The following is a 24,569-nucleotide window of genomic DNA, read 5'->3' as shown; positions in this document are numbered from 1 at the left end:
CAGCAGTCCCTCTCCGCCGTCCATCGTCTCACAGTGCCACCGAGTGGCGATGGAGTGTAGTGTCCACAAACAAAACATCTCCCCCATTATTCATGGAAATAGTACTATGTCATTATGACTGAACTTAGCCTAAGCAGCTTTCCATCTGGAGAAGCAAGAAAAACAAAACAAAACAAAAACGTGACCTCCACATGGACCACATACAACTTCAAAAAAACAAAAACAAAAAAATTACATTGAAATACTGGAGCACAATTTGGTGGGTTTGTAAAATGATAGGTTAGGCTTCCTACACTGTGAAATTGCAGTTGGTGATGAGGGACATGTGATTGTTGATGTTTACCTTAAACCAACACAGACTTTAAAACGTCTGGAGTAAATCTTTCTGCTTCATGTTTCTCACTCGGCCAGTTGTGTGTAGCTGCCTCCACAGCTGGTAGTGCAGAAAAGGTTTCTATCCTAGCGCCAAATAGTAAGACATGCAACGTGGTTTACCCTGAGGCACTCGAGCACCGAGCGACTAATACACACGCTGGCAAAGAAGCTTGATGAATGGATTGAAAATTATGACATTTGATCATTTTTGTTAATAACATTCGTTTATTCGACATTCGTTTATCACGTGTATTATATGATAAATGATCCTATATTTCATCATCGATTATATCGTAAAGACCACATCGTGTTGGTGAGAACATTTTCCCTGGGCAGCGCCGGGTACCTCTGCTAGTTATTTATATAGTACAGGATTGTACACTTGAGTTTCACACAAGAGAGAGAAAATACAAAGAAAATGTCAGAAAAAAAAGATACAATAGGCCCAACAGATGAAGTCAATGTAAGTTAGTAAGTCAAGTGAATATGATAAGTACTTTACTATTACGGAACTACTCTTTAGGGTTGAAAAGATGTCTGTTAAGGTTTAAAATGTGTTAATCATTATTAATGCCAAATGAATCATTAGAAGTTGTCATTTGAATTATTAACAATTACAGGTGAAGCTCTTACATCTGCCTCATCTCACTCATGATGAAGGAATGTGGTGCACATTGAAGAAATGTCTTAACTGCTTCAAATCTTCTCGCAGGCTGGTGGAAGTCACATGTTACGGCTCGCAGATGAGCCTATATGACCTAGAGACTGCTGTGCCTTCTGTGCTCAAGCCAGACCTCATTGACGTGTGAGTATTTGACGGTAAAGGGATAGACTACTGGAATAGACCAAAGTAGAAAAAAATTACTTGCTTATATTTAAGAACAACACGGGTAGCTGTTCCTGAAAGCTAGAATCCAAAGAACCAAGCTTTTAATGTGGGGTGTTTTAATGTGGGGTATCCTAATGAAGGGTGTCTTTGGGCAGCGAGCAACACTCTTTGGAATGCCTTCTTTGACAATGAATGAGAAATTGATTTTGTGGACCACTAAAACGTTACCATGAACCACTACTACTACTACTACTACTACTACTACTAGTACTACTATTTTTGGCTGCTCCCGTTAGGGGTCGCCACAGTGGATCATCCGTTTCCATCTCTTCCTGTCCTCTGCATCTTCCTGTGTCACACCAGCCACCTGCATGTCCTCCCTCACCACATCCATAAACCTCCTCTTCGGCCTTCCTCTTCTCCTCTTCCCTGGCAGCTCCATATTCAGCATCCTTCTCCCAATATACCCAGCATCTCTCCTCCACACATGTCCAAACCATCTCAATCTTGCCTCTCTTGCTTTGTCTCCAAACTGTCCAATATAACATAAAAATAAAACGTTACCATGAACATCGGCATGCAAATGAACGTCACTATAAAACACTGCAGTGGAAATGCAACCCTCTTCTGAAAAGTCCACCCTACCTTTGTCCCCTGTTCATGGTCAATCGAGCAGCATGGGAAAGGTTCACTTGATGACATGAAACTATAGCTGCACTTTTCATCTTGAAATGACTTCCTGATACAAAAGGCAGATTAAACCTCCAAGATCATCTTCCCCTTTTTAGGCTTAGACAGCAGTAGCCACCCTTGTGTACTGAGTCTTGTAAGCAAGTTTTTCTATTTGTCAAACTCAACAGCACCGGCTTTCAATGTTCAGCGATGAGTTTTTCCCTCACTGGTCTGAAACCAGCTGGTGGAGGGCTTGGTCAGAATGAAGACCTGCCTAGTCTGTGGCCTTGATGATGCCTGCCTGCCAGTTACTGTTGTGATCTACAATTACAGTTTCATTTAGCCGACGTTTTTATCCAAAGCAACATACATCTGAGAGTTAACACAACACAAGCAAGGATCTAGTCTGGAGGCCACAACACAAGTAAGTGGCAAAAAAAAAAAAATTAGGTTCAAGTCCGATAATACATAGGCGTCAACAGGCAGTGCACAAAGGCAAAGGTGCATAGAAGCGATTTAAAAAAAATTTTTTTTTTATATATATACCATCATGTGTGGAGCTGTTGGAGAAAGAGCTGGGTCTTTAGCTTCTTTTTAAAGATGGAGAGGGACTCAGCGGATCGAATGGAGTTTGGTAACTCGTTCCATCACCGGGGAAATACAGAAGAGTCTGGCGAGTGACTTAGGGCCCCGTTGTACTGGAAGTGCCAGGCGCCTGTTATTGTGGGTGTAAATTATTTGATGTGACTCCAAACTGAGGACAGAAAGGCCAAGGGCCTTGGCCTTTGGCCCAAGGCACTGATAGCATGTTCTCACAGAAGGCCTAAACTGTCCAGCACTGTCTTTTCAGCTGATTTATTTTTGTGTTTTCCAGCCATGCACAGGCCCTTGCTGCCTTGCAGGCCTACTCTCATTGGCTTGCACAGTTCTACAGTGAGGTCCACAGGCAGAACCAGAGCCGATTCATCAATCTCATCACATCTGCAATAGATGCCACTAGCCCATTAATCACTGCTAAGGTAGCCTCTCTCCGATATGCTCTCTTCCTTTTCCACCATTTACATACAGAATTTAATTTGGAATTTTGGATTCTATACATCAGTCAGTCTGGGATTTTTTTGTTTTACTTTGAATGCACAACAGTATTGTTTTTCCTCAATTAATAGCAGTTGAAAAACAAAGTTGGTATGTTTTCACAAAGACTAATATTAGAGGAACAGTAGATTTTTCTATTTTAATTTTTTCTACTTTAATTAGGTAGCATGTGTGCACAATATGCTAATGACCAGTGCTTAGGGAGACAATAGCCCAACCTATTATACCACCACATTAGCTTCAAGGGCTTTGTTGCTATGCAAGTTGCAAATCTTTACTAAGCCTCGGGCAAAAGATCATATCCAAGCCATTGACACTCGCGTGCCTGGTTGGTCAAGTAGTGGTGGCTTTGCAAAGTCTTGTTTTAATTTTGCAATAACAGTAATGAGCCTGATAGGGTTTGGTGCAGCAAATTATGTTTTGTGACACACAGATTTGCCTTCCTTTTCAGGTACCAGAAAAGTTGCTGCTCTCTGCATGCCATCTCATGGTTTCCATGGCCTCTACAGTGCGACCTGTGTTTCTAGTCACCTTACCAGCTGTTGAGAACATCTTCAATCTCATCACAGAGAATCAGACACGCAGACTCCCGAATGAAGTTAGTGTCCTTTGCTCTCATTTTCATGGATTAAATTTCTCCGTTGCTACGACGGATTACTGTCAGTTGGATTCAGAGAGGCCATGTATGAGATCAGTGCAGGGTTTACAAATGGCACTGTCAGACACAACGCGATTTGAACTGCACTCACCGCTGGGTTCAGTGACCATCTGACTAGGTGTTTGAGGAAGTCGCGGAGGAAGGAGCAAAATAGGCGAAGTTTTCAAAACTTCTAGCAGGACAAGTTCATCATTATCTGTTATCTTTTTTATTTTTGTATTCTATATTATTTATTTTTATTTTATTTTATGTTATCTTTTCCTCCATTTTGCCTTCTGTGCCTGGCTGGCTGCTGCATTTCTATTGGCCACACGTGTATTCATCACAGTGTGCAGCAAGTTTAGGCGCAGCAGAAAGTTGGAGAGTGTTGTGCTTTGCACAATGCAGCAAAGAGCTGTTGCAGCGTGGTGCAAGCCATTGGAAATGATGGGTTTCAGAGTGCAGCGGTACCGTGGTCGCGTTTTGTCTGAAGGCAGTGCCTAAACCGAATAAACGGAAACAAGACTAGCTTAAAACCTAGTATATGACTGGACCACAAGGACTAGACACGTACGTGTTCATTCATCACGACAGATGTTCTTTTTGAACGGCGACTACAAGAATAGCTAGGGTGTTTTACAGTGTTGCAGTATGGGTTGTTGTAGCCTTCATGTTGCTAGGCTAGCGAGTGCTTTTGCTCCGGTCAGCACTGAGTGTCTCACTAGTCCAGTTTAACCTGTAGGAGCTTCTGAGGGCTGCTGTAACGTGTTGTGTTGTGCTGCCACAGAGGAAATACATTCATGACCAGTGAAAACCAGATCTTAGTGTCTCCCCACATCTTTACTGAAGAAATTAACCAGGGAGAAAGTCTGTCAAACAACCAAGAATCACGTCTGTCAAAGGTGATGAGCTCAAAGACAGTCTAACTGTCAGGGAAAGTAATGTTGTGAGCAGGGTGAGAGGGAGAGAGGAAGTCGGCTCTGTATCTACAGTAACTGTCAGCCGACTGGTGGCTACTGGGAAAGTGAGCTGTCTGCAGATGTCCCGCCCAACAGACACTTGGCACATTGTCAAGTTGTTATTTGATATTTTTAACCAGCTTCTGGTGTGTTCTTAGTTTCACAGCCACAAAATCACACAGTAGCCATGGCTTGTGTTGACAGCGAGGTTTGTTCCTTTGCCAAGTTGTTTCACAAATGTGACTTAGTCGGCTGTGTTTCTCCCCATGCAAGAAAAAACGTGTTAAAAGAAATACCTGTCCTCAATAATGAAGGCCTTTATCGTGTGTGTGTGTGTGTGTGTGTGTGTGTGTGTGTGTGTGTGTGTGTGTGTGTGTGTACGTGCACCTTGACAGGCTCACATGCTGATATGTAGGGCTTTATCCAACATGCTTCTGCTCCCATGGCCCAACTTACCAGAGGGTGAGCAGCAATGGCAAACACGTTCAAGCAGCCATTCCAGTTTACTGGCGGCACTCACACGGGACTACCGTACCCTGAGGGGCACCGTCAACTTGCCCACAAGGCGCCCTGACCTAGATGACAGTCAGTATTTCTTAACCTCTTAATTTAATGTTTCCCTCATCTTGTTTTGTTATTTTGTTCATTCAACTATTGTTCATTTGTTCTTGCTTTTGGATTTTCCCTGTGGTAATAATCATATTTGATTCATCCCACCCTCTCACACACATGCAGTCCCTCTGCTTTTCTCTGTCTTGCACTAATCGATTACTCTTCCATACTCTTTTTTTTCATGCGCTAGTGAAAACTGTGCTGCAGCAGACCCTGCCTGTGCTAAGAGACATAGTGAACAGCATCTCAGGAGAATCAACTAAGTCACGGCAGATCTGCTACCAGAGCATTCAGGAGTCTGTCCAAGTATCCCTCAGCCTTTTCCCAATCTTCATTCAGCATCCAGGTTAGTTGATTTAAGTGCAGTCTTGAGCTGGCAATAGAGGGAGACTATTTAAAATGTGCCATGTTAAGATGTGATCACAGAAAGTTGAATCAATTCATCTGGGCACAACATTTCTTGAGAGAAACATTTCATCATCATCTAAGGTGACCTCTTCGTCTCAACTGATTGCAGGTATCCCCACCCTTATAAACAATACAGTGACTGCATGTATCCCCACCCTTATAAACAATACAGTGACTGCAGGTATCCCACCCTTATAAAAAATACAGTGGCATAACTGCCGAAAAGGATCAGTTTCATATGCAAATGAGTGTGATTATTAACTGGAGTTACAATTGCCGTGTTTACTGTTCACAGAGGATTGGGGAATAGTTGCTATGACAGCATTGTAAGATGGAGACAGATGTACTCTTAGCCACCCCTCCCTCGGTTCAGGGATGGTCGGTCCCCCTTCACATAGGGAGGAACACTGGTTTGAACAGGGAGTCAAAGAGGCCACCTATGTGCACATCCTCATCCTTGAAAGAGTGGCCACTGGCCTGTAGATGGTGTAGACCAGGGATAGGCAACATGGTCCAGAAAGGTCCGGTGTGGGTGCAGGTCTTGGTTCCAACCAAGCAGTTACACACCTGATTCTATAGATCACCCTATAGTCTTATTCCAACCAAGCAGTTACACACCTGATTCTATTAGTCAACCAGTAGTCTTTGCTAAGGACCTTGATTTGTAGACTCAAGTGTGTAACTCCTTGGTTGGAACAAAGACCTGCACCCACACCGGACCTTTCTGGGCCGTGTTGCCTATCCCTGGTGTAGACTGGAGTCCTGGCCTGTAGATGGTGTAGACTGTGGAGTCCTGGCCTGACGTGTTTGCTGACCTGTGTTGTGCCATCCTGTTGGTTTCTTGGCTTCTGTTTAGTTTCCCCAATGTAAAAGTCACGACAATCCTCACAGCACTTAACAGTGTACACTATATTGCTACTGTTTGTGCCGGGGGACCCGATCCTTGAGGTGCACCAATTTCTGGCAAAGTATGTTTTGGGGTTTGAAAGCAGCTGAGATGTGGTGTTTGGAAAATTCTTACCTGGATTATTGAGCATGCATAAAGACACTTTAAGATGTGATGTCTGAGCCAGATACCCAGCGAAGTGTAAAGCATTCTGATTCTTGTGTAATTACTCATATAGGTGTGTTGAACACCAACTGTTCAGCAGTTACTTAGGTAAATGATAGGTAAATCCACTGAAATTTAGATATATTTCATAAATTCACAATTCATGACTGCTCAAGGTCTGTCAGGCTTCAAAGTTAGTTTCACACGTTGCAGGGAATAATTAAATTTAGAAACCTATGTTAATATGTTGAAATTACGTTTTTCTGGGTGTTTCCCAATTTTGTCTACATTTTTTTGGCTAATTCTTATCAAATCATATTTAACTCACATAACCAAGAAAGAAAAATACCAGCTGTTAGATACGTGATTTTTTTTTTTTAAATCAGGCATGTAGGATTTTAAATTCCATCCAGATTAGACAGTCATGTCAATTCAGCTTTGTTTTTGTTTCCTTTTCAAACCCCTCTGTAGTGCTGGTGCAGGTTTGCACAAAAAATCGTTAGATTCTGTGGGTATATTCTGTTTCGTAATTGCTTTAATGTACATTTTTACCCATTTCAAGACCTTGACAGATTTTGTCAAGAATAAAGTCAGAAACTCAGGGGATGAAGTAAGATTGATTGGTAAAATTGACCAATGTTGTTGTTCTCTCTCCTCCTTAGATGTGACGGATGAAATGTTGAGCTTCTTCTTGACTCTGTTTCAAGCCCTACGGGTGCAAATGGGTGTTCCCTTCACAGGACAGATAATCCACACCTTCATCAGCATGTTCACCAGGTGAGTCTTCACTTACAGACACCTTTCAGCTATGACAGTATTTCTTACCAGTGAAGTAGCAAAGATGTTTTTCTCTGAGGAAGTGAAAAAGGAAAATGAAAATAAAGAGAATCAATGTGGCCTCCTTGTTTCCACTCCATGTCATATATATGTACATGTTCTTGATGACCCTGTCAGCTGATTACTTGCTGTTTATATCAATCTTAGAAAATGGACATACACTACCGTTCAAAAGTTTGGGATCACCCAAACAATTTTGTGTTTTCCATGAAAAGTCACACTTATTCACCACCATATGTTGTGAAATGAATAGAAAATAGAGTCAAGACATTGACAAGGTTAGAAATAATGATTTGTATTTGAAATAAGATTTTTTTACATCAAACTTTGCTTTCGTCAAAGAATCCTCCATTTGCAGCAATTACAGCATTGCAGACCTTTGGCATTCTAGCTGTTAATTTGTTGAGGTAATCTGGAGAAATTGCACCCCACGCTTCCAGAAGCAGCTCCCACAAGTTGGATTGGTTGGATGGGCACTTCTTTGAGCAGATTGAGTTTCTGGAGCATCACATTTGTGGGGTCAATTAAATGCTCAAAATGGCCAGAAAAAGAGAACTTTCATCTGAAACTCGACAGTCTATTCTTGTTCTTAGAAATGAAGGCTATTCCATGCGAGAAATTGCTAAGAAATTGAAGATTTCCTACACCGGTGTGTACTACTCCCTTCAGAGGACAGCACAAACAGGCTCTAACCAGAGTAGAAAAAGAAGTGGGAGGCCGCGTTGCACAACTGAGCAAGAAGATAAGTACATTAGAGTCTCTAGTTTGAGAAACAGACGCCTCACAGGTCCCCAACTGGCATCTTCATTAAATAGTACCTGTTAGAGCCTGTTTGTGCTGTCCTCTGAAGGGAGTAGTACACACCGGTGTAGGAAATCTTCAATTTCTTAGCAATTTCTCGCATGGAATAGCCTTCATTTCTAAGAACAAGAATAGACTGTCGAGTTTCAGATGAAAGTTCTCTTTTTCTGGCCATTTTGAGCGTTTAATTGACCCCACAAATGTGATGCTCCAGAAACTCAATCTGCTCAAAGAAGTGCCCATCCAACCAATCCAACTTGTGGGAGCTGCTTCTGGAAGCGTGGGGTGCAATTTCTCCAGATTACCTCAACAAATTAACAGCTAGAATGCCAAAGGTCTGCAATGCTGTAATTGCTGCAAATGGAGGATTCTTTGACGAAAGCAAAGTTTGATGTAAAAAAATCTTATTTCAAATACAAATCATTATTTCTAACCTTGTCAATGTCTTGACTCTATTTTCTATTCATTTCACAACATATGGTGGTGAATAAGTGTGACTTTTCATGGAAAACACGAAATTGTTTGGGTGATCCCAAACTTTTGAACGGTAGTGTACATACATACAATACATATAACATCATATCTTCTCAACAGTTGTTAATGATGTCTTGTTAATTCCAGTTTCATACTAGCTCTCAGTATTAGTACAACTTAACCTCAGCAAAGCCTTCTGACGTATTTAATCATAGTTTGGTTTATAATTCAGGAAATACATCGGTATCTCTCAGCCTTAGAGTGGTGTGACAGGTTGTTATCATTGTACTGTACCTCTCAAACCTGGAACCTGATTTTCTTCGTCTTTATTTATGTGTGGTGCGTCTCGAGGCTCAGATCTTAGCATTATATCTTAGCATTTGTGAAGCTATAACCAGCAGTTGTTTGGTATTTTTACTGGATAAACGACCAAAACAAAATACAGTTCTTTTTCTCATGTAACGGTCATGACTGGTATGTTTCAGGGAGCAGTTGGCAGCCAGTATCTTACAAGAGGGCAGCGCAGGCTGTCGAGTGGTACAGAAGTTCCTGAAAATCCTGCAGGTGGTGGTGCAGGAGCCTGGTCAAGCTTTCAAACCCTTCCTACCCAGCATCCTCTCTCTCTGCATGGAACAAGTTTACCCCATCGTGGCAGAGGTCGGTTGGTGCTCATCTAACCTCAAGGCGTAGCCCCTGTACTTTGAGCTGAACTGTATGCAGTCTTTCATTCTAGAAAGCTGTTTATATAGTTCTGTCTTTGTTCATCACCACATTACAAGGGATAAGGCTACAGTATCTTCATCTCCCCACTCTATACTAACATCCAGCAAGTTCTGCTACATCTTTTAGAGGCCTTTAATTGTGGCGCTTGAGCTGAAAAAATGTTGGTATATCCCTTTGGTGGTAAAACTAATTGATTGCCCTGCTGATAAAGTCAACAAAAAAACAGGACCACATACACGGCCAATTTGCGGCAGAAAATCTATGTTGTCCATTTTGTCAGGGTAAAATGCACATTGAGACCAACCCCCCCACCAGGTCATGCAACACAGTTAACCAAGAAAACAGAGATATACCCAGAATACCATGAGTCCTGGTCAGCAGAGATGAGGCTCTCCTTCCTATTAGTACTAGTCAACTCAGATCATTTGGACTTTTTGAAAATATTGTTTTTTGTTTTTAAATTTAAATTATTTATTTAATTATTTCAAAATAAGGACGTCGTCTCACATATTCAAACAATTTTAGTGCAACAGATGGTTGTTATTTTCTCTTGTTTATGACAGCGATCATCCCCAGACGTCAAGGCTGAGATGTTTGAGCTACTCTACCAAGTACTTCACCAAAACTGGAGGTACTTCTTCAAAACGTCAGTCTTGGTCAGTGTTCAGAGAGGAGCCGCAGAAGACACCATGGAAAACGAGGCGCAGTTCACAGCTGCCATGCAGGTGTGTGTTTCTGATCTCTTCTCTGTCTGTCTCTGTGTGTGCTAAATTATGTTTTTCTTAGAAATACATTTTTGAAACACATGAGAACATAGTTTTAAACACATGATCAGTGGCGAAAAGGTGATTAAATGGACTTCATTTTGCGAAGATTTGATCTAACAGAATAAATTAAGAATGCTTTTAGACAGCGTCTGAACCGATGACTAGATTTGGGGATCAAAGTCAACAAACTTTTAACACTAGAACGACCCGGATGTCACTCCTAACTGAACCCACCAGGGGCGGTCAACATGACGGCCAGTTTTTAAACTCTATATTCTGTCAAGATACATACCCGCCTGAGACCTTAATGCACTGCATATGTTAGTATGTCTGTTAAGAAACGACTGACATTAACATTTTAACAACTATAATACTATTTTAAACAATTTAAACTTAAGAGAGACATGGTCGAACTTGAGTTGCAAAATTGAAAAAGTGAAAATATTACCTGGAAAACAAAACGGAAAACACATGTTGCTAATCTAACAAACGTAACAAGGCTTATACGCTTCTCCCTTTCGTAACCCCCCCCTTCCCATCCACCCCTGTATGTTTGTGCTATGTTTATGTTGTCTTGTTTCACCCCGTTTATTGTAAAGCGACTTTGAGTATTAGAAAAGTGCTATATAAGATTGATTTATTATTATTATTATAAATGTAAGAGTAGAACTGAAAATAGATATTGAGAGGGTCCCAAACAATGACCTCAACTTAAAAACTACTAGAATGACCGTGGGCGGTCATTTTGACTGCCACGGTTTTTAAACTATATTCTTTCCAGATAAATACCCAATTGAGATGTTAATGCATTACATATGTTAGTGTGTCTGTTAGGAAACTAACTGACACCAACATTAACATTTTAACAACTTTAATACTGTTTTTCAAAGAATTTAAAATGGCCGCTGTCCAACGCCTGTAAATACTGCAACGCCTCGGTGGTAGTCATGGTGCGCCTGTAACGGCGTCTGTAACCAGACATGTTTGTAGTAATCACAAATCAAGTTTAGACTATTTCTCTGCACTGGAAGACGCTAGTGTGTTTCTAGGACAGAGCAACAAACTTCACCAAGGAAATGATGCGACCAACACACGTCATAAATACTGACATGACGCGCAAATTATGAGCGGTAATTTTGACTGCTCATGGTGGTTTTAGGTAGCTCTTATTGTAAGTTTTTTTTTGTGCAGTCTAAGACTCATTTTAATGTAAATATGTGCAATTTTTGGAGCATTCAGGGTGCGGCAGGTCTGTATCTTTTTTTCACAAATTTATTAAACTTTGAAATCCAAAACGGTCAAAATGACCGGCTTGGTCGTTCTAGTGTTAAGAAATGTATGTTGTTGCATTGTTCCCTCAGTGTGTAAATATAAACATGGATGTACCCCTGACTTGTCCCCAAATATCTCCATCAACAGGCCTTTGGACAGTCTTTCCTGCAGCCAGACATTCACATCTTCAAGCAGAATCTGTCCTACTTGGAGTGTCTTAACAGCAAGCACAAACTGTACCACAGAGTAAGTTGATTTATTGTTCTTTGTCTCACCATCTCATCTTTTCTTTCTTTCATCGGCATCCCCCAGTGCCATAAACCAATGCTCAATAAGGAAACTGTTTTCCTGAGTTGTGTAACTGAAGCTCACAAGATAGTCAACTCACACAACACACACAAAGGAGTCACTTATGTGTAGCCACTGTAGACTCTCTTTTTTTCAGTTGCAAGTACATCAGAACTGAGATCAAGCAATCGTCTTCACTCTTTAAAGTCAATGAATATTAAAACCCTTACAGGATATGAGGGCAGAAAGACAGTGGGTATCATGGATGTGACTTCAGTCACTGTTTTCATGAAGATATGCAGTGCTGTGAAAAAATATTGGCGCCCCTGCTGATTTTCTCTGTTTTTGCACATTTATCAAACTGAATTGTTTCAAATCTTCATACAAAATGCAGTGTCTTTGTCCACATCTACGTCTGCATCTAAGTTTGTGTCATCATATGAAGTTTGCGCGAATTTATGTCTGTGATCATCGATTTCGTTTAATGGCTGGGAGAGCTGGCGTTGGATTGGCTGAGAGAGCTTGGTCTTCTGCGTCCTGTGGGCCCAGGGACCACGGCACTGCCCGAGCTGCGCAGGGAGAGGAAACACCGAGGGTGGTCTGACAGGATGCCGAAGCAGGACAGGCTAAGCTATCTGCTAACCCGTGCAGACCGGCAGTTCTGATAACACCGAGATAACACTGAGGGCAGTCTGGTGGTGGCCTTGCCTACCTTCGACTGTGTAGTGTCTTTGTCTGCATTTCTGTCGTCGTGTGGAGTGTGGGGAAGGTGTTTCGAAGGTGTCTGGCTGGGAGAGCTAGCATTGGATCGGCTGAGGGAACCTGGTCTGTCACGTCCGGTGGGCCCAAGGACCACAGCCCTGACTGGAGCTGCGCCTGAAGAGGAAACTCCGCGAGTGGTCTGACAGGACGCCGAAGCGGGGCAGACTAAGCTAACTGCTCTTCCATGTAGACTGGCAGTTCCAACATCATCCTGGCTGGCGTTCGTTCTCTAGACAGTGAAATTTTTGGACTGTGTTTCGCGACTGTGTTTCACCGAATAGACTGTGTTAACTGTTTGTGTTTTTTTTTTTATTACTTTGTTCTGTATGTTTTTGGTGGTGTTGTTTTTGGGTAATTTTGGTCATGTGTTTTTATCTTTTGTGTTGCACTGCTGTGGGCTGGGAGAAATTACATTTAATTTCTTTTCATGTACGCAAGTACATAGATGAAATTACAATAAATTGTTCGAACCCAAGTAAATACAAAATTTAGTTTTTTAATGATAATTTTCTTTATTTAAGGAAACACATTATCGAACACCAACTCAACCTGTGAGAAAAAGTAATTGCCTCCGTAGTTACTCAACCTACTACTACTACTTTCGGCTGCTCCCGTTAGGGGGCGCCACAGCGGAACATCCGTTTCCATTTCTTCCTGTCCTCTGCATCTTCCTCTGTCACACCAGCCACCTGCATGTCCTCCCTCACCACATCCATAAACCTCCTCTTTGGCCTTCCTCTTCTCCTCTTCCCTGGCAGCTCCATATTCAGCATCCTTCTCCCAATATACCCAGCGTCTCTCCTCCACACATGTCCAAACCATCTCAATCTTGCCTCTCTTGCTTTGTCTCCAAACCGTCCAACCTGAGTGGTCCCTCTAATATACTCATTCCTAATTCTTTCCTTCTTCATCACTCCCAATGAAAATCTTAGCATCTTCAACTCTGCCACCTCCAGCTCTGCCTCCTGTCTTTTAGTCAGTGCCACTGTCTCCAAACCATATAACATAGCTGGTGTCACAACCATCTTGTAAACCTTCCCTTTAACTCTTGCTGGTATCCTTCTGTCACAAATCACTCCTGACACTCTTCTCCACCCACTCCACCCTGCCTGCACTCTCTTCTTCATCTCTTTTCTGCACTCCCCGTTACTTTGGACAGTTGACCCCGAGTATTTAAAGTCATATGCCTTCGTCACCTCTACTCCTTGCATCCTCACCATTTCACTGCCCTCACTCTCATTCACACATATGTATTCTGTCTTGCTCCTACTGACTTTCATTACTCTTCTCTACAGTGCATATGTCCACCTCTCCAGGCTCTTCTCCACCTGCACCCTACTCTCGCTACAGATCAAAATGCCATCCGCAAACATCATAGTCCACGGAGACTCCTGCGTGATCTCGTCCGTCAACCTGTCCATCACCATTGCAAACAAGAAAGGGCTCAGAGCCGATCCTTGATGTAATCCCACCTCCACCTTGAACCCATCTTCTGGCCTTCTCTATACTTCTCCATCAACATTCTCAAAGCAAAGATCACATTTGTGGTGCTCTTTCATGGCATGAAACCATACTGCTGCTCGCTAATCATCACCTCTCCTCTTAACCTAGCTTCTATTACTCTTTCCCATATCTTGATGATGTGGCTGATCAACTTTATACCTCTGTAGTTGCTACAGTTCTGCACATCGCCCTTGTACTTGAAAATCGGTACCAGTATGCTTCTTCTCCACTCCTCAGGCATCCTCTCGCTTTACACGATTGTGTTAAACAATCTAGTTACAAACTCCACTGCCATCTCTCCTAAACATCTCCATGCCTCCACAGGTATGTCATCAGGACCAACTGCCTTTCCACTCTTCATCCTCTTTATAGCTGCCCTCACTTCCTCCTTGCTAATCCACTGCACTTCCTGATTCACTGTCCCCCACATCATCCAACCTTCTCTCTCTCTCTCATTTTCTTCATTCATCAGCCTCTCAAAGTACTCCTTCCACCTTCTCAGCACACTCTCCTCGCTTGTCAGCACATTTCTATGTCTATCCTTGATTGCCCTAACTTGCTGCACATCCCTCCCAGCTCGGTCCTTCTGTTTAGTCAATCTGTACAAGTTCTTTTCTCCTTCCTTAGTGTCTAACCCCTCATACAACTCACCATACGCCTTTTCCTTTGCCTTTGCCACCTCTCTCTTTGCTTTACGCTGCGTCTCCTTGTACTCCTGTCTACTTTCTTCATCTCTCTTGACTATCCCACTTCTTCTTTGCCAACTTCTTCCTCATTCCACTGCCAAGTCTTATTGTCTCCCTTCCTTTGTCCTGATGACACACCAAGTACCTTCCTAGCTGTCTCTCTCACTATTTCTGCAGTGCTTGCCCAGCTATCCGGCAACTCTTCACTACCACCCAGTGCCTGTCTTAACTCCTGCCTGAACTCCACACAACAGTCTTCCTTCTTCAACTTCCACCATTTGATCTTCGGCTGTGTCTTCACTCGCTTCCTCTTCTTGGTCTCCAAAGTCATGATACAGACCACCATCCGATGCTGCCTAGCTACGTTCTCCCCTGTCACCACCTTGCAGTCCCCAATCCCTTTTAGATTACGCTTTCTACATAAGATATAGTCCACCTGTGTGTACTTTCCTTCACTCTTGTACGTCACCCTGTGTTCCTCCCTCTTCTTGAAATATGTATTCACCACAGCCATTTCCATCCTTTTCGCAAAATCCACCACCATCTGTCCTTTCACATTTCACTCCTTGACACCATACCTGCCTATCACCTCTGTTCCCTTCACCAACATGTCCATTGAGGTCTGCTCCAATCACCACTCTCTCCTCCTTGGGTACCCTCTCCACCACATCATCCAACTCGCTCCAGAATTCTTCTTTCTCTTCCATCTCACACCCAACTTGCGGGGCATATGTGCTGATAACATTCAGCAATACACCTTCGATTTCCAGCTTCATACTCATCACTCTGTCTGACACTCTCTTCACCTCCAACACACTCTTGACATATTCTTCTTTCAGAATTACCCTTACCCCATTTCGCCTCCCATTCGCACCATGGTAGAAGAGTTTGAACCTACCTCCGATACTCCTGGCCTTACTCCCCTTCCACCTGGTCTCTTGCACACACAGAATGCCTACCTTTCTTCTTTCCATCATATCAGCCAGCTCTCTCCCTTTACCAGCTATAGTGCCAACGTTCAAAGTTCCGACTCTTACCTCCACACTCCTACCCTTCCTCCTCTCTAGCTGCCTCTGCACATGCCTTCCCCCTCTCCTTCTCCTTCGCCCAACAGTAGCATAGTTTCCACCGATACCCTGCTGGTTAACAGTAATGGTGGCAGTCGCTGGTAACCCGGACCTCGACCGATCCAGTATGGAAATCTTATTTATGATCCGCATCTTTGATTTGGCAAAATTTTATGCTGGATACCCTTCCTGACACAACCCTTTATCCGGGCTTGGGACTAGCACTAAATGCACTGGCTTGTGCATCCTCAGTGTCTGGGTTACTCAACCAATAAGCCAAATTTAATTGATCATTAGATTCAATTGGAGCAGACACGCCCAGACTTGATTACTGCCAGCCCTGTTGAATTTAAACCTGACATACAAAGAACCTCACCATCAATGTGAAGTAGGATACAAGGTCTCAATAAGCATGCCACCTTCAAAAGAAAGAAGATATTAGAAAAAAAGTTGCGATATATCGCGCTGGAAAGCGGTACAAAGCCATTTCTAAGGCTCTGGAACTCAAACAAACCACAACGAAAGCCATTGTCTTCAAATGGTGAAAACTTGGAACCTTGGTGAATCTTCTCAGGAGTGGCAGGCCAACCAAAATTCCTCCAAGGGCACAGCAACGACTCATCCAGGAAGTCACAAAAAACCATGACAACGTCTACAGAACTGCAGGCCTGTCTAGCCTCAGCTAAGACCATCGTTCATGATTCGACAATAAGAAAGAGATTGGGCAAAATTGGAATTCATGGGAAGAGTTGCAAGGTGCAAACTACTGCTAACTAAGAGAAACTTTAGTGCTCATCTCACATTTGCAAAAAAGCACAGTGATGATTAGGGCTGCATGATATTGGAAAAAAACGCAATGATTTTTTTTCTTTGATATATATTGCGATATGAGAAAGTACAGGAATTTTCACCAGATGACTATTTGGAAAGAATTAATCATTCTACAGTGATTGGGGCGATTTTGTAGGGGAGTACATCGGCATAGAAATTCAAATAAATTATAACAAAAAGCTGAATTGTAGAGATTTGGGTTTTTTTGTTGAAGAGTAATGTGTAACTATACGGCCATCCTACCGTAAGAGCTGAAAACTTCTTTGCGTGCCCAGCAGACAGAGAAGGATCAACAGCGGACGAACTGCATCCTGAATGGGTTGGAAATAAACGCTCCAAAATACGGAAAAGCTGTTGGTCTCAAAGATGATTTAAAATTTTAAAAATGCATACAACTGACGTTGCTTTTCTTTTTGCAACCAAATCTTCCTTTTCTGTGTTTTTCTGCTGTTCCTCGCTCATTTTCAGGGTGTGGTTGACAACTAGCAGGGCCTGCTTGGGTTGTTTGATAAACTGATCAAGAATGATTGTGATTGGTGGTTTGCTCTGCATGCAGAGCCTGCATGTCACTCACTAGCAACAAACTAGTGTAGTCAAGCAGGTGAGGCTGGGGAAAATCACATCCAGCACCTGGACAATCAGCACTGGCGCCCCCTAGGGATGTGTACTCTCCTCTGTACTCTTCTCCATCTATACAAATGACTGCACCTCAGGAGACCCATCTGTTAAACTCCTGAAGTTTGCGTCACAACCATCATTGGCCTTATTGGGATGGTGACAAGTCTGCATATAGACAGGAAGTTGAACAACTGGCCCTCCAGTGTGGCCATAACCTGGAGCCGAACACGCTCAAAATTGTGGAGATGAAAGTGGACTTCAGGAGGATGCCCCCCAACACTGCACCCATCCCCACCCCCACCCCACCATACTCAATAGCCTGGTGTCTTCGGTGAAAACCTACAGATTTCTGGGTTCCACCATCTCCCAGGACCTAAGGTGGGCATCCAACATAGACACAATCATCAAAAAGGCCCAGCAGAGGATGTACTTTCTCCGGCAGCTCAGGAAGCTCAACCTGCCTCCGGAACTGTTGTTTTAGTTCTACACTGCAATAATCCAGTCTGTCCTCTGCACATCCATCACTGTCTGGTTTGGTTCGACCACCAAACAGGACAGGGACGGACTACAACGGACAGTTAAGTCTGCAGAGAAAGTCATTGGTGCCAACCTGCCCTCCATTCAGGACTTGTACACCTCCAGACTCAGGAAACGGGCAGGCAACCTCACTGCAGACCATCACACCCTGGTCACAACCTGTTCCAACTCCTCCCCTTTGGTAAGCACTACAGGGCATTGTACCCCAAAACAACCAGATATAAAAACAGTTGCTTTCTGCAGGCTGTCATTCAAATGAACCCTTAACACTGTCAATAAATCCAACCATGTTGTATACACTGTACTGTACATTGTATATATACTGTACTGTACATGTTGTATATGCTGTACTGTACGCTGTACATATACTGGTACACTCTGTCACGTCAATCTACCGCAGGCATGGCATGTATGTAAGTAACCTGCTGATATCTATTTTGGCATCTCTGATATATTCTCTGCACCATTGCACTTTATCACCTCGTATTTCACCTGTATAAGTCAGTCCTTGTGTATATATCTGAAGATTGTTGTGTTGTAGTGTTGTTATTCTATGTTAAGTACACTGAGAGAGCCACGAAACCAGAGTCACATTGCAGGCCAATAAACATGATTCTGATTCGGATCCCTTAAATCGGAGTAAATTAAGTTATATCGGACAGACGTCTCTTGTAGATTAGTCATTGGAAATGAGAACCGTGTGAGTTTTCTTTTCAAGCAGCAAAAAGTTGTAGCATGGGGTGTTTCAGTTCATTTGTCTTACTTTACATCGCAGGTCCTGTGATGTGACTATTGCGCATGCGCACATTGCAGTGACAGTGCTGAAATGATGTATTGTGCAGCCTTAATGATGCCCCCCCCCCCCCGAGACTTTTTTTCTGTGGACAGACGAGTCAAAAGTAGAACTTTTTTCAAGACATAGGTCCCGTTATGTCTGGTGTAAAGCAAACACAGCATTTCACAATAAGAACATCATACCAACAGTCAAACATGTTGGTGGTAGTGTGATGGTGTTTTGCTGCCTCAGAACCTGGAAAACTCGCCATCCTTGAAGGAACCATGAATTCTGCTCTGCCAGAACATTTTGAAGGAGAATGTCTAGCCATCAGTCTGTGATCTGAAGCTGAAGTGTAATTAAGTTATGCAGCAGGACAATTATCCAAAACACAAGGGTAAGTCCACCTCAGAATTGCTCAAAAAGAAGAAGACTACGGTTTTGGAGTGGTGATGCACTGGTTAGCACGGTCGCCTCACAGCGAGAAGGTCCTGGGTTCGAGCCCCAGGGTAGTCTAACCTTGGGGGGTCGTCCCGGGTTGTCCTCTGTATGTAGTTTGCATGTTCTCCCCATGTCTGCGTGGGTTTCCTCCAGGTGCTCTGGTTTCCTCCAACAGTCCAAAGACATGTAAGGTCAGGTGAATCGGCCATACTATAAATGGTCCCTAGGTGCGAATGTGCGTTGTGGTTGCCCTGTGATGGACTGGCGGCCTGTCCAGGGTGTCTCCCCACAATGACTGCTGGGATAGGCTCCAGCATCCCCGTGACTCCGGTTGGGATAAGCGGCTTGGATAATGGATGAATGGATGGAGTGCCCTAGTCAAAGTCCTGACTTGAACCTCATTGAGATGCTGCGGCAGGACCTTAAACTAGCAGTTCATGCTCAAAAACACTCCAATGTCACTGAATTACAGCAATTCTGCGAAGAAGAGTGCACCAAAATTCCTCCACAGCAATGTGAAAGACTGAGCTCCAGTCATAGGAAGCATTTGGTTGCAGTTGTTGCTGCAAAAGGTGGCATAACCAGTTAAGTTCAGAGGGGCAATTACTTTTTCACATAGGTGATATGGGTGTTGGGTAACTTTTTTCCTTCAATAAATGAAATGATCATTTAAAAACTATTTTGTGTTTACTCAGATTCTCCTAGTCTTATATTACATTTTGTATGAAGATCTTAAACCATTTTTTGTGACAAATATGCAAAAATAAACACTTTTTCACAGCACTGTACATTGTGAAAATCCCTGCCAAAAAGAAAAGACAAGCTTGGTACATCTTTCTGCTAGCCAACCATTGACAGCGAACTGAGGTTAGAAAGTAATGTCATTGCTGGAATGATTAATTGCTGTTCCATTGGTCACTCTTTGTTTACCTTTCTCCCCCAATAGAAGCTGTTTCGCACCTCCATGTTGTTCCACTTTATCAATGTGCTACTGCAAGTGCTTCTCCACAAAAGTCATGACCTTCTCCAAGAGGAAATCACCCTAGCTGTCTACAACATGGCCTCTGTCGACTTTGATGCCTTTTACTCAGTTTTCATGCCCGAGTTCCTTAACGGCTGCCAGGGTGTAGACGCTAACCAGCGGGGTGTTCTTGCACGAAACTTCAAACTTGAACGGGTAAGGAGTGAAATATAAAGCCAGGCCAGCAATCATATTATTACTCACTCTTAATGTAACAAACCACTACCAATTTACAGACTCATGCATGAGTTTTGTGTACCATTTCACCCCTAACAGCAATCTGCCAAAATGCATTTCAGCCACTTGTTTCCTGCACATGTGTGACGAGGCTTTACCAGGGCAAGGATAAAGTCGCAATATTGTCAACAAGAAATTCAGAACACCAGCAATTTATTTATTATTTTCCACCCCTTTTTCTCCCCAATTGTACTTGGCCAATTACCCCCACTCTTCCAAGCCATCCCGGTCGCTGCTCCACCCCCTCTGCCGATCCAGGGAGGGCTGCAGACTACCACATGCCTCCTCCCATACATGTGGAGTCACCAGCCGCTTCTTTTCACCTGACAGTGAGGAGTTTCACCAGGGGGACGTAGCACGTGGGAGGATCATGCTGTTCCCTCTCCCCCCTGAACAGGCACCCCGGCTGTACTGAATGTCATTTTTTAATATTTGAAGCCTCTATTGAGGTTTTCGAATGTCTGTTGTCATGTTATGACATCATAAAGCCCCCCCAAAAAAATCTTCAAACAGGATCCTCAATTTGAATAAAGTGATTCATCGCATTAAATTAGTCTGTTTTTTTTTTTTTTATCAAATCTACTTTATTTAATTAACTTTCATGAATATAACTCGTCAGTTTTGTGGGCTAATCCAATAAGGGCATAAAATAATGGTGACATCGTAATTGCACCAAGAACATTTGCTCAGCATTGGAATGTTGATTTAGAATTCGAATGTCGACTTCATGAATGAAGCTTTGAACTATTCGGTACAGCCCTCATTTTAAATCGTGTCATGGAAATTAAACTTTTGACACTTGCCTAAGCTCACACCACACATGCCCTGATGGATTTTACATTTTCGTCCACAGAGTTGGAAAGGTACGAACAAGTGTAGGAATTTTAAGTCTAAGTATTGAACACCGGGAGCCTAATATTGGGGCTCTTTAACACACATACTAGAATTTTTGTCATTTGGAAAACGTTGAGAATATGAAAGACTTTTGTGTTCCTCATGATGTAACTCATTTCACACAACTTCATATCCAGCCAAACCCTGTCACTGAGAGGGTTTTAAAGATGAGAATATTGACAAAGGACGATTTTGGGGGGGGGGGGGTCATCAAACTTTGCTGTGCTTTTTATATTATTTCTACCAATATATGTACATATTGTTGATGTGTTAATGCCTGCAGGCTTCTATATTATTATATTATTTGATTGTCAAGACCCTCAGGCCTCCACTAGTTTCACAAGGTTGATATCGTATGTGATTGTCGTCATGTTTGTTTGGCCACTTCTGCCACAACTGTATGCTGAGGCCCAAAGCATCCATGTGGCAGTGAAAGATAAAATGATGAGTCCTGTATTGGGTTTTATTTTGTTTAACATTATTTGTGATTTCTATAATCAAGTAAGACTACCTTTGACCAACAAAGTTCCTATATACACTGATCAGCCAAAACATTAAAACCACTGACAGGTAAGTGGGTAACATTGAGTATGTCATTACAATGGCCCCTGTCAAGGGGTGGAATATGTTAGGCAGCAAGTGTCACTCAGTTCTAGAAGTTGATGTGTTGGAAGCAGGAAAAATGGGCAAGTGTAAGGATCTGAGCGACTTTGACAAGGATCAAATTGTGATGGCTGGACGACTGGGTCAGAGCATCTCCAAAATGGCAGATCTTGTGGGGTATTCCCGGTACGCAGTGTTCAGTACCTACCAAAAGTGGGCCAAGGAAGGACAACTGATGAACTGGCGACAGGGTCATGGGCACCCAAAGCTCATAGATGCGTGAGGAACGAAGGCTAGCCTTAGTGGTCCGATCCCACAGAAGAGCTGCTGTAGCTCATATTGCTGAAAAAGTTCATGCTGGCTATGATAGACAGGTGTCAGAACATACAGTGCATCAAGCTTGCTGCGTATGGGGCTGTGTAGCTGCAGACCAGTCAGTGCGCCCACAATGACCCCTGTCCACAGCCAAAAGCACCTGCGATGGCCACGTGAGCATTAGAACTGGACCATGGAGCAATGGAAGAAGGTGGCCTGGTCTGATAAATCATGTTTTCTTTTACACCATGTAGACAGCCGGGTGCGTGTGCTTCATTTACCTGGGGAAGAGATGGCACCAGGATGCACTATGGCAAGAGGGCAAGCCGGCGGAGGCAGTGTGGTGCTCTGGGCAATGTTCTGCTGGGAAAGCTTGGGTCCTGGCATTCATGTAGATGTTACTTTGACACGTACCACCGACCTGAACATCGTTGCAGACCAGATGCAACCCTTCATGGCCACGGTATTCCCTGATGGCAGTGGCCTCTTTCAGCAGGATGGGTGGCCCAGTTGTTAGTGCTGTCGCCTCACAGCAAGAAGGTCCTGGGATTGAACCCTGGGATTGTCCAACCTTGGGGGTCATCCCAGGTCGTCCTCTGTGTAGAGTTTGCATGGTCTCTCCGTGTCTGCAGTGGATTTTCTCCGGGTGCTCCGGTTTCCCCCACCATCAAAAGAAACATGCATGTTCGGGTTATAATACTCCTGTCTGTGTCCCTGAGCAAGGCAATGGGTAAAGAACTGGAGTTGGTCCCCGAGCGCAGCATGAAGGCGGCAGCCCTCTGCTCCCAGCTACACAGATCACAGTTAGGATGGGTTAATTTGCAGTAAATTAATTTCCCCAAGGGGATTAATAAGAAAAACTTAGTAATGCACCCTGCCACACTGCACATGTTGTTCAGGAATGATTTGAGGGACATGACAGAGTTAGAGGTGTTGCCTTGGCCTCCAAATTCTACAGATCTCAATCCGATCGAGCATTGGTGGGATGTGCTGGGGGAAAAAAACAGGTCCAATCCATGGAGGCCCCACCTCGAAAGACACTTTCAGAGGTCTTGTGGAGTCCATGCCTCGACGGGTTAAAGCTGTTTTGATGGCACGAGGAGGACTTTCACAATATTAGGCAGGTGGTTTTTAATGTTCTGGCTGATCGGTGTATTTGCAAGCTGAAGAATTTGATCTGTTTTTGTAATTAATTTTCCTTTCCCAACTTTCTTCTCTTTCAAGGACTTGCCATCGTTCACTCAGAGCGTGCACAGACTGGTGAATGACCTACGCTATTACCGACTGTGTAATAGTAGCCTGCCCTCAGGCACGATCAAGCTATAGCACACCGTCTGCTTGAACCACTCCACACATCGACTAGGATCTTAACAGAATTACCTGTTCTGACCACTTTGCCCCACATGCCTCCTGGCCCATCATCCAACCCAGCTCCACCTGTTCTAGGGAATAGGAAGGAGCACCACAGAGGATGAATTGTCTGGTTGGGCGACTGAAGACTGAAGATGCTGCTTATGGTTCTCTTTGATTTCTGCTGTAGAGGGTTGGCGTGTTTTTGTATTTTTTAATTTTAAGCGGAGCCTTCCTTCATTTACCTGTTGCCAATGATGATTTGGCAAGAAGGATGAACCTGGTCTAAAATGAGCTTTTTACTTAGACTTGGAGCCGTCTGAGCCAGGCTGCATGTCCCATGCCTCAGCAACAAGGCTGGGCTGAGCACTTTCCAACTCGGTTTGGGTGTTTAAAAATGTTTGCTTTGATTCAACTTGCCTTCAGTTTTTTTCATCTCCAAAGGAGACAGACTCTCGAATTAATTTCTCTCATATCATTCCATTCTGAGACAGGAAAAAACCATGCTTGATTAATAAAGTGCGTTTTTGTTAAATCTTGGTCATCAGTCAATTTATGATCGCAAACTGTGTCCCAGGTCACACACCCACACCAGTTCACAGCGTTAGTGCTCCAGGTTATGTGTTGTGTTACTCGGGATGTTGTGGGAATGTTTACCACGCGCTGTCGGGTAATGAAAGTGGGTGGTGGTCACAAATGGTACACAAATAATAAATGTGTTTGGCTGGTTCTTTTGTGTCCCCGTGTGGGAACTTCAGACACCAGCAGTTGAGGTTCTGATCAGAGGACCCGGGTAATGTCCGGTTCAGTTTTTTCAGTGCACACTGTTTACAGAGTAAGAGAGCTGATGGAGAAGTGGCAGTCTTCATCCTCTGATTGGTGAAGACATACTTGCGTGTGTGTGTGTTGGAGGCGTTCCGCAGCTTGTCTCCATGCTGCTACTCTGCGTTGTGGACGGGTAATGCAGCACCCTTATGTACTGTTAGCTAAGGACGCGTCACGATGGGTGTCGTGTTCTACTAACTTGTCCTTCACATACTGTATGCTGGAGCGGAGCACGTTCGCTCATGGGACTGTGTAAACCGAGGTTGGGTTTGACACGACTTCTATCCAAAAGCCAGTCCAAGCA

General features: G+C 43.4%; 1 protein-coding gene across 1 annotated transcript in view; it reads left to right on the top strand.

Annotated features, from left to right (window-relative positions):
- LOC130119041 (exportin-6-like) overlaps window positions 1-23,960 on the top strand; it is a 40,553-nt gene extending 16,593 nt beyond the window's left edge. The window contains 11 exon segments of the mRNA XM_056287409.1: window positions 1,088-1,180; window positions 2,751-2,895; window positions 3,423-3,569; window positions 4,963-5,152; window positions 5,370-5,525; window positions 7,301-7,415; window positions 9,236-9,407; window positions 10,037-10,198; window positions 11,660-11,758; window positions 19,967-20,197; window positions 23,315-23,960. Coding sequence (XP_056143384.1) covers window positions 1,088-1,180; window positions 2,751-2,895; window positions 3,423-3,569; window positions 4,963-5,152; window positions 5,370-5,525; window positions 7,301-7,415; window positions 9,236-9,407; window positions 10,037-10,198; window positions 11,660-11,758; window positions 19,967-20,197; window positions 23,315-23,416 — 1,612 coding nt within the window. The 3' untranslated portion in view covers window positions 23,417-23,960.
- The last annotated feature ends 609 nt before the right edge of the window (window positions 23,961-24,569 follow it).

This window comes from Lampris incognitus, chromosome 10, assembly GCF_029633865.1.
Source record: "Lampris incognitus isolate fLamInc1 chromosome 10, fLamInc1.hap2, whole genome shotgun sequence".
In the NCBI taxonomy this organism is placed as follows: Eukaryota; Metazoa; Chordata; class Actinopteri; order Lampriformes; family Lampridae; genus Lampris; species Lampris incognitus.
Note: the sequence above shows the minus strand (reverse complement) of the source record. Positions and strands in the feature narration are given on the sequence as shown.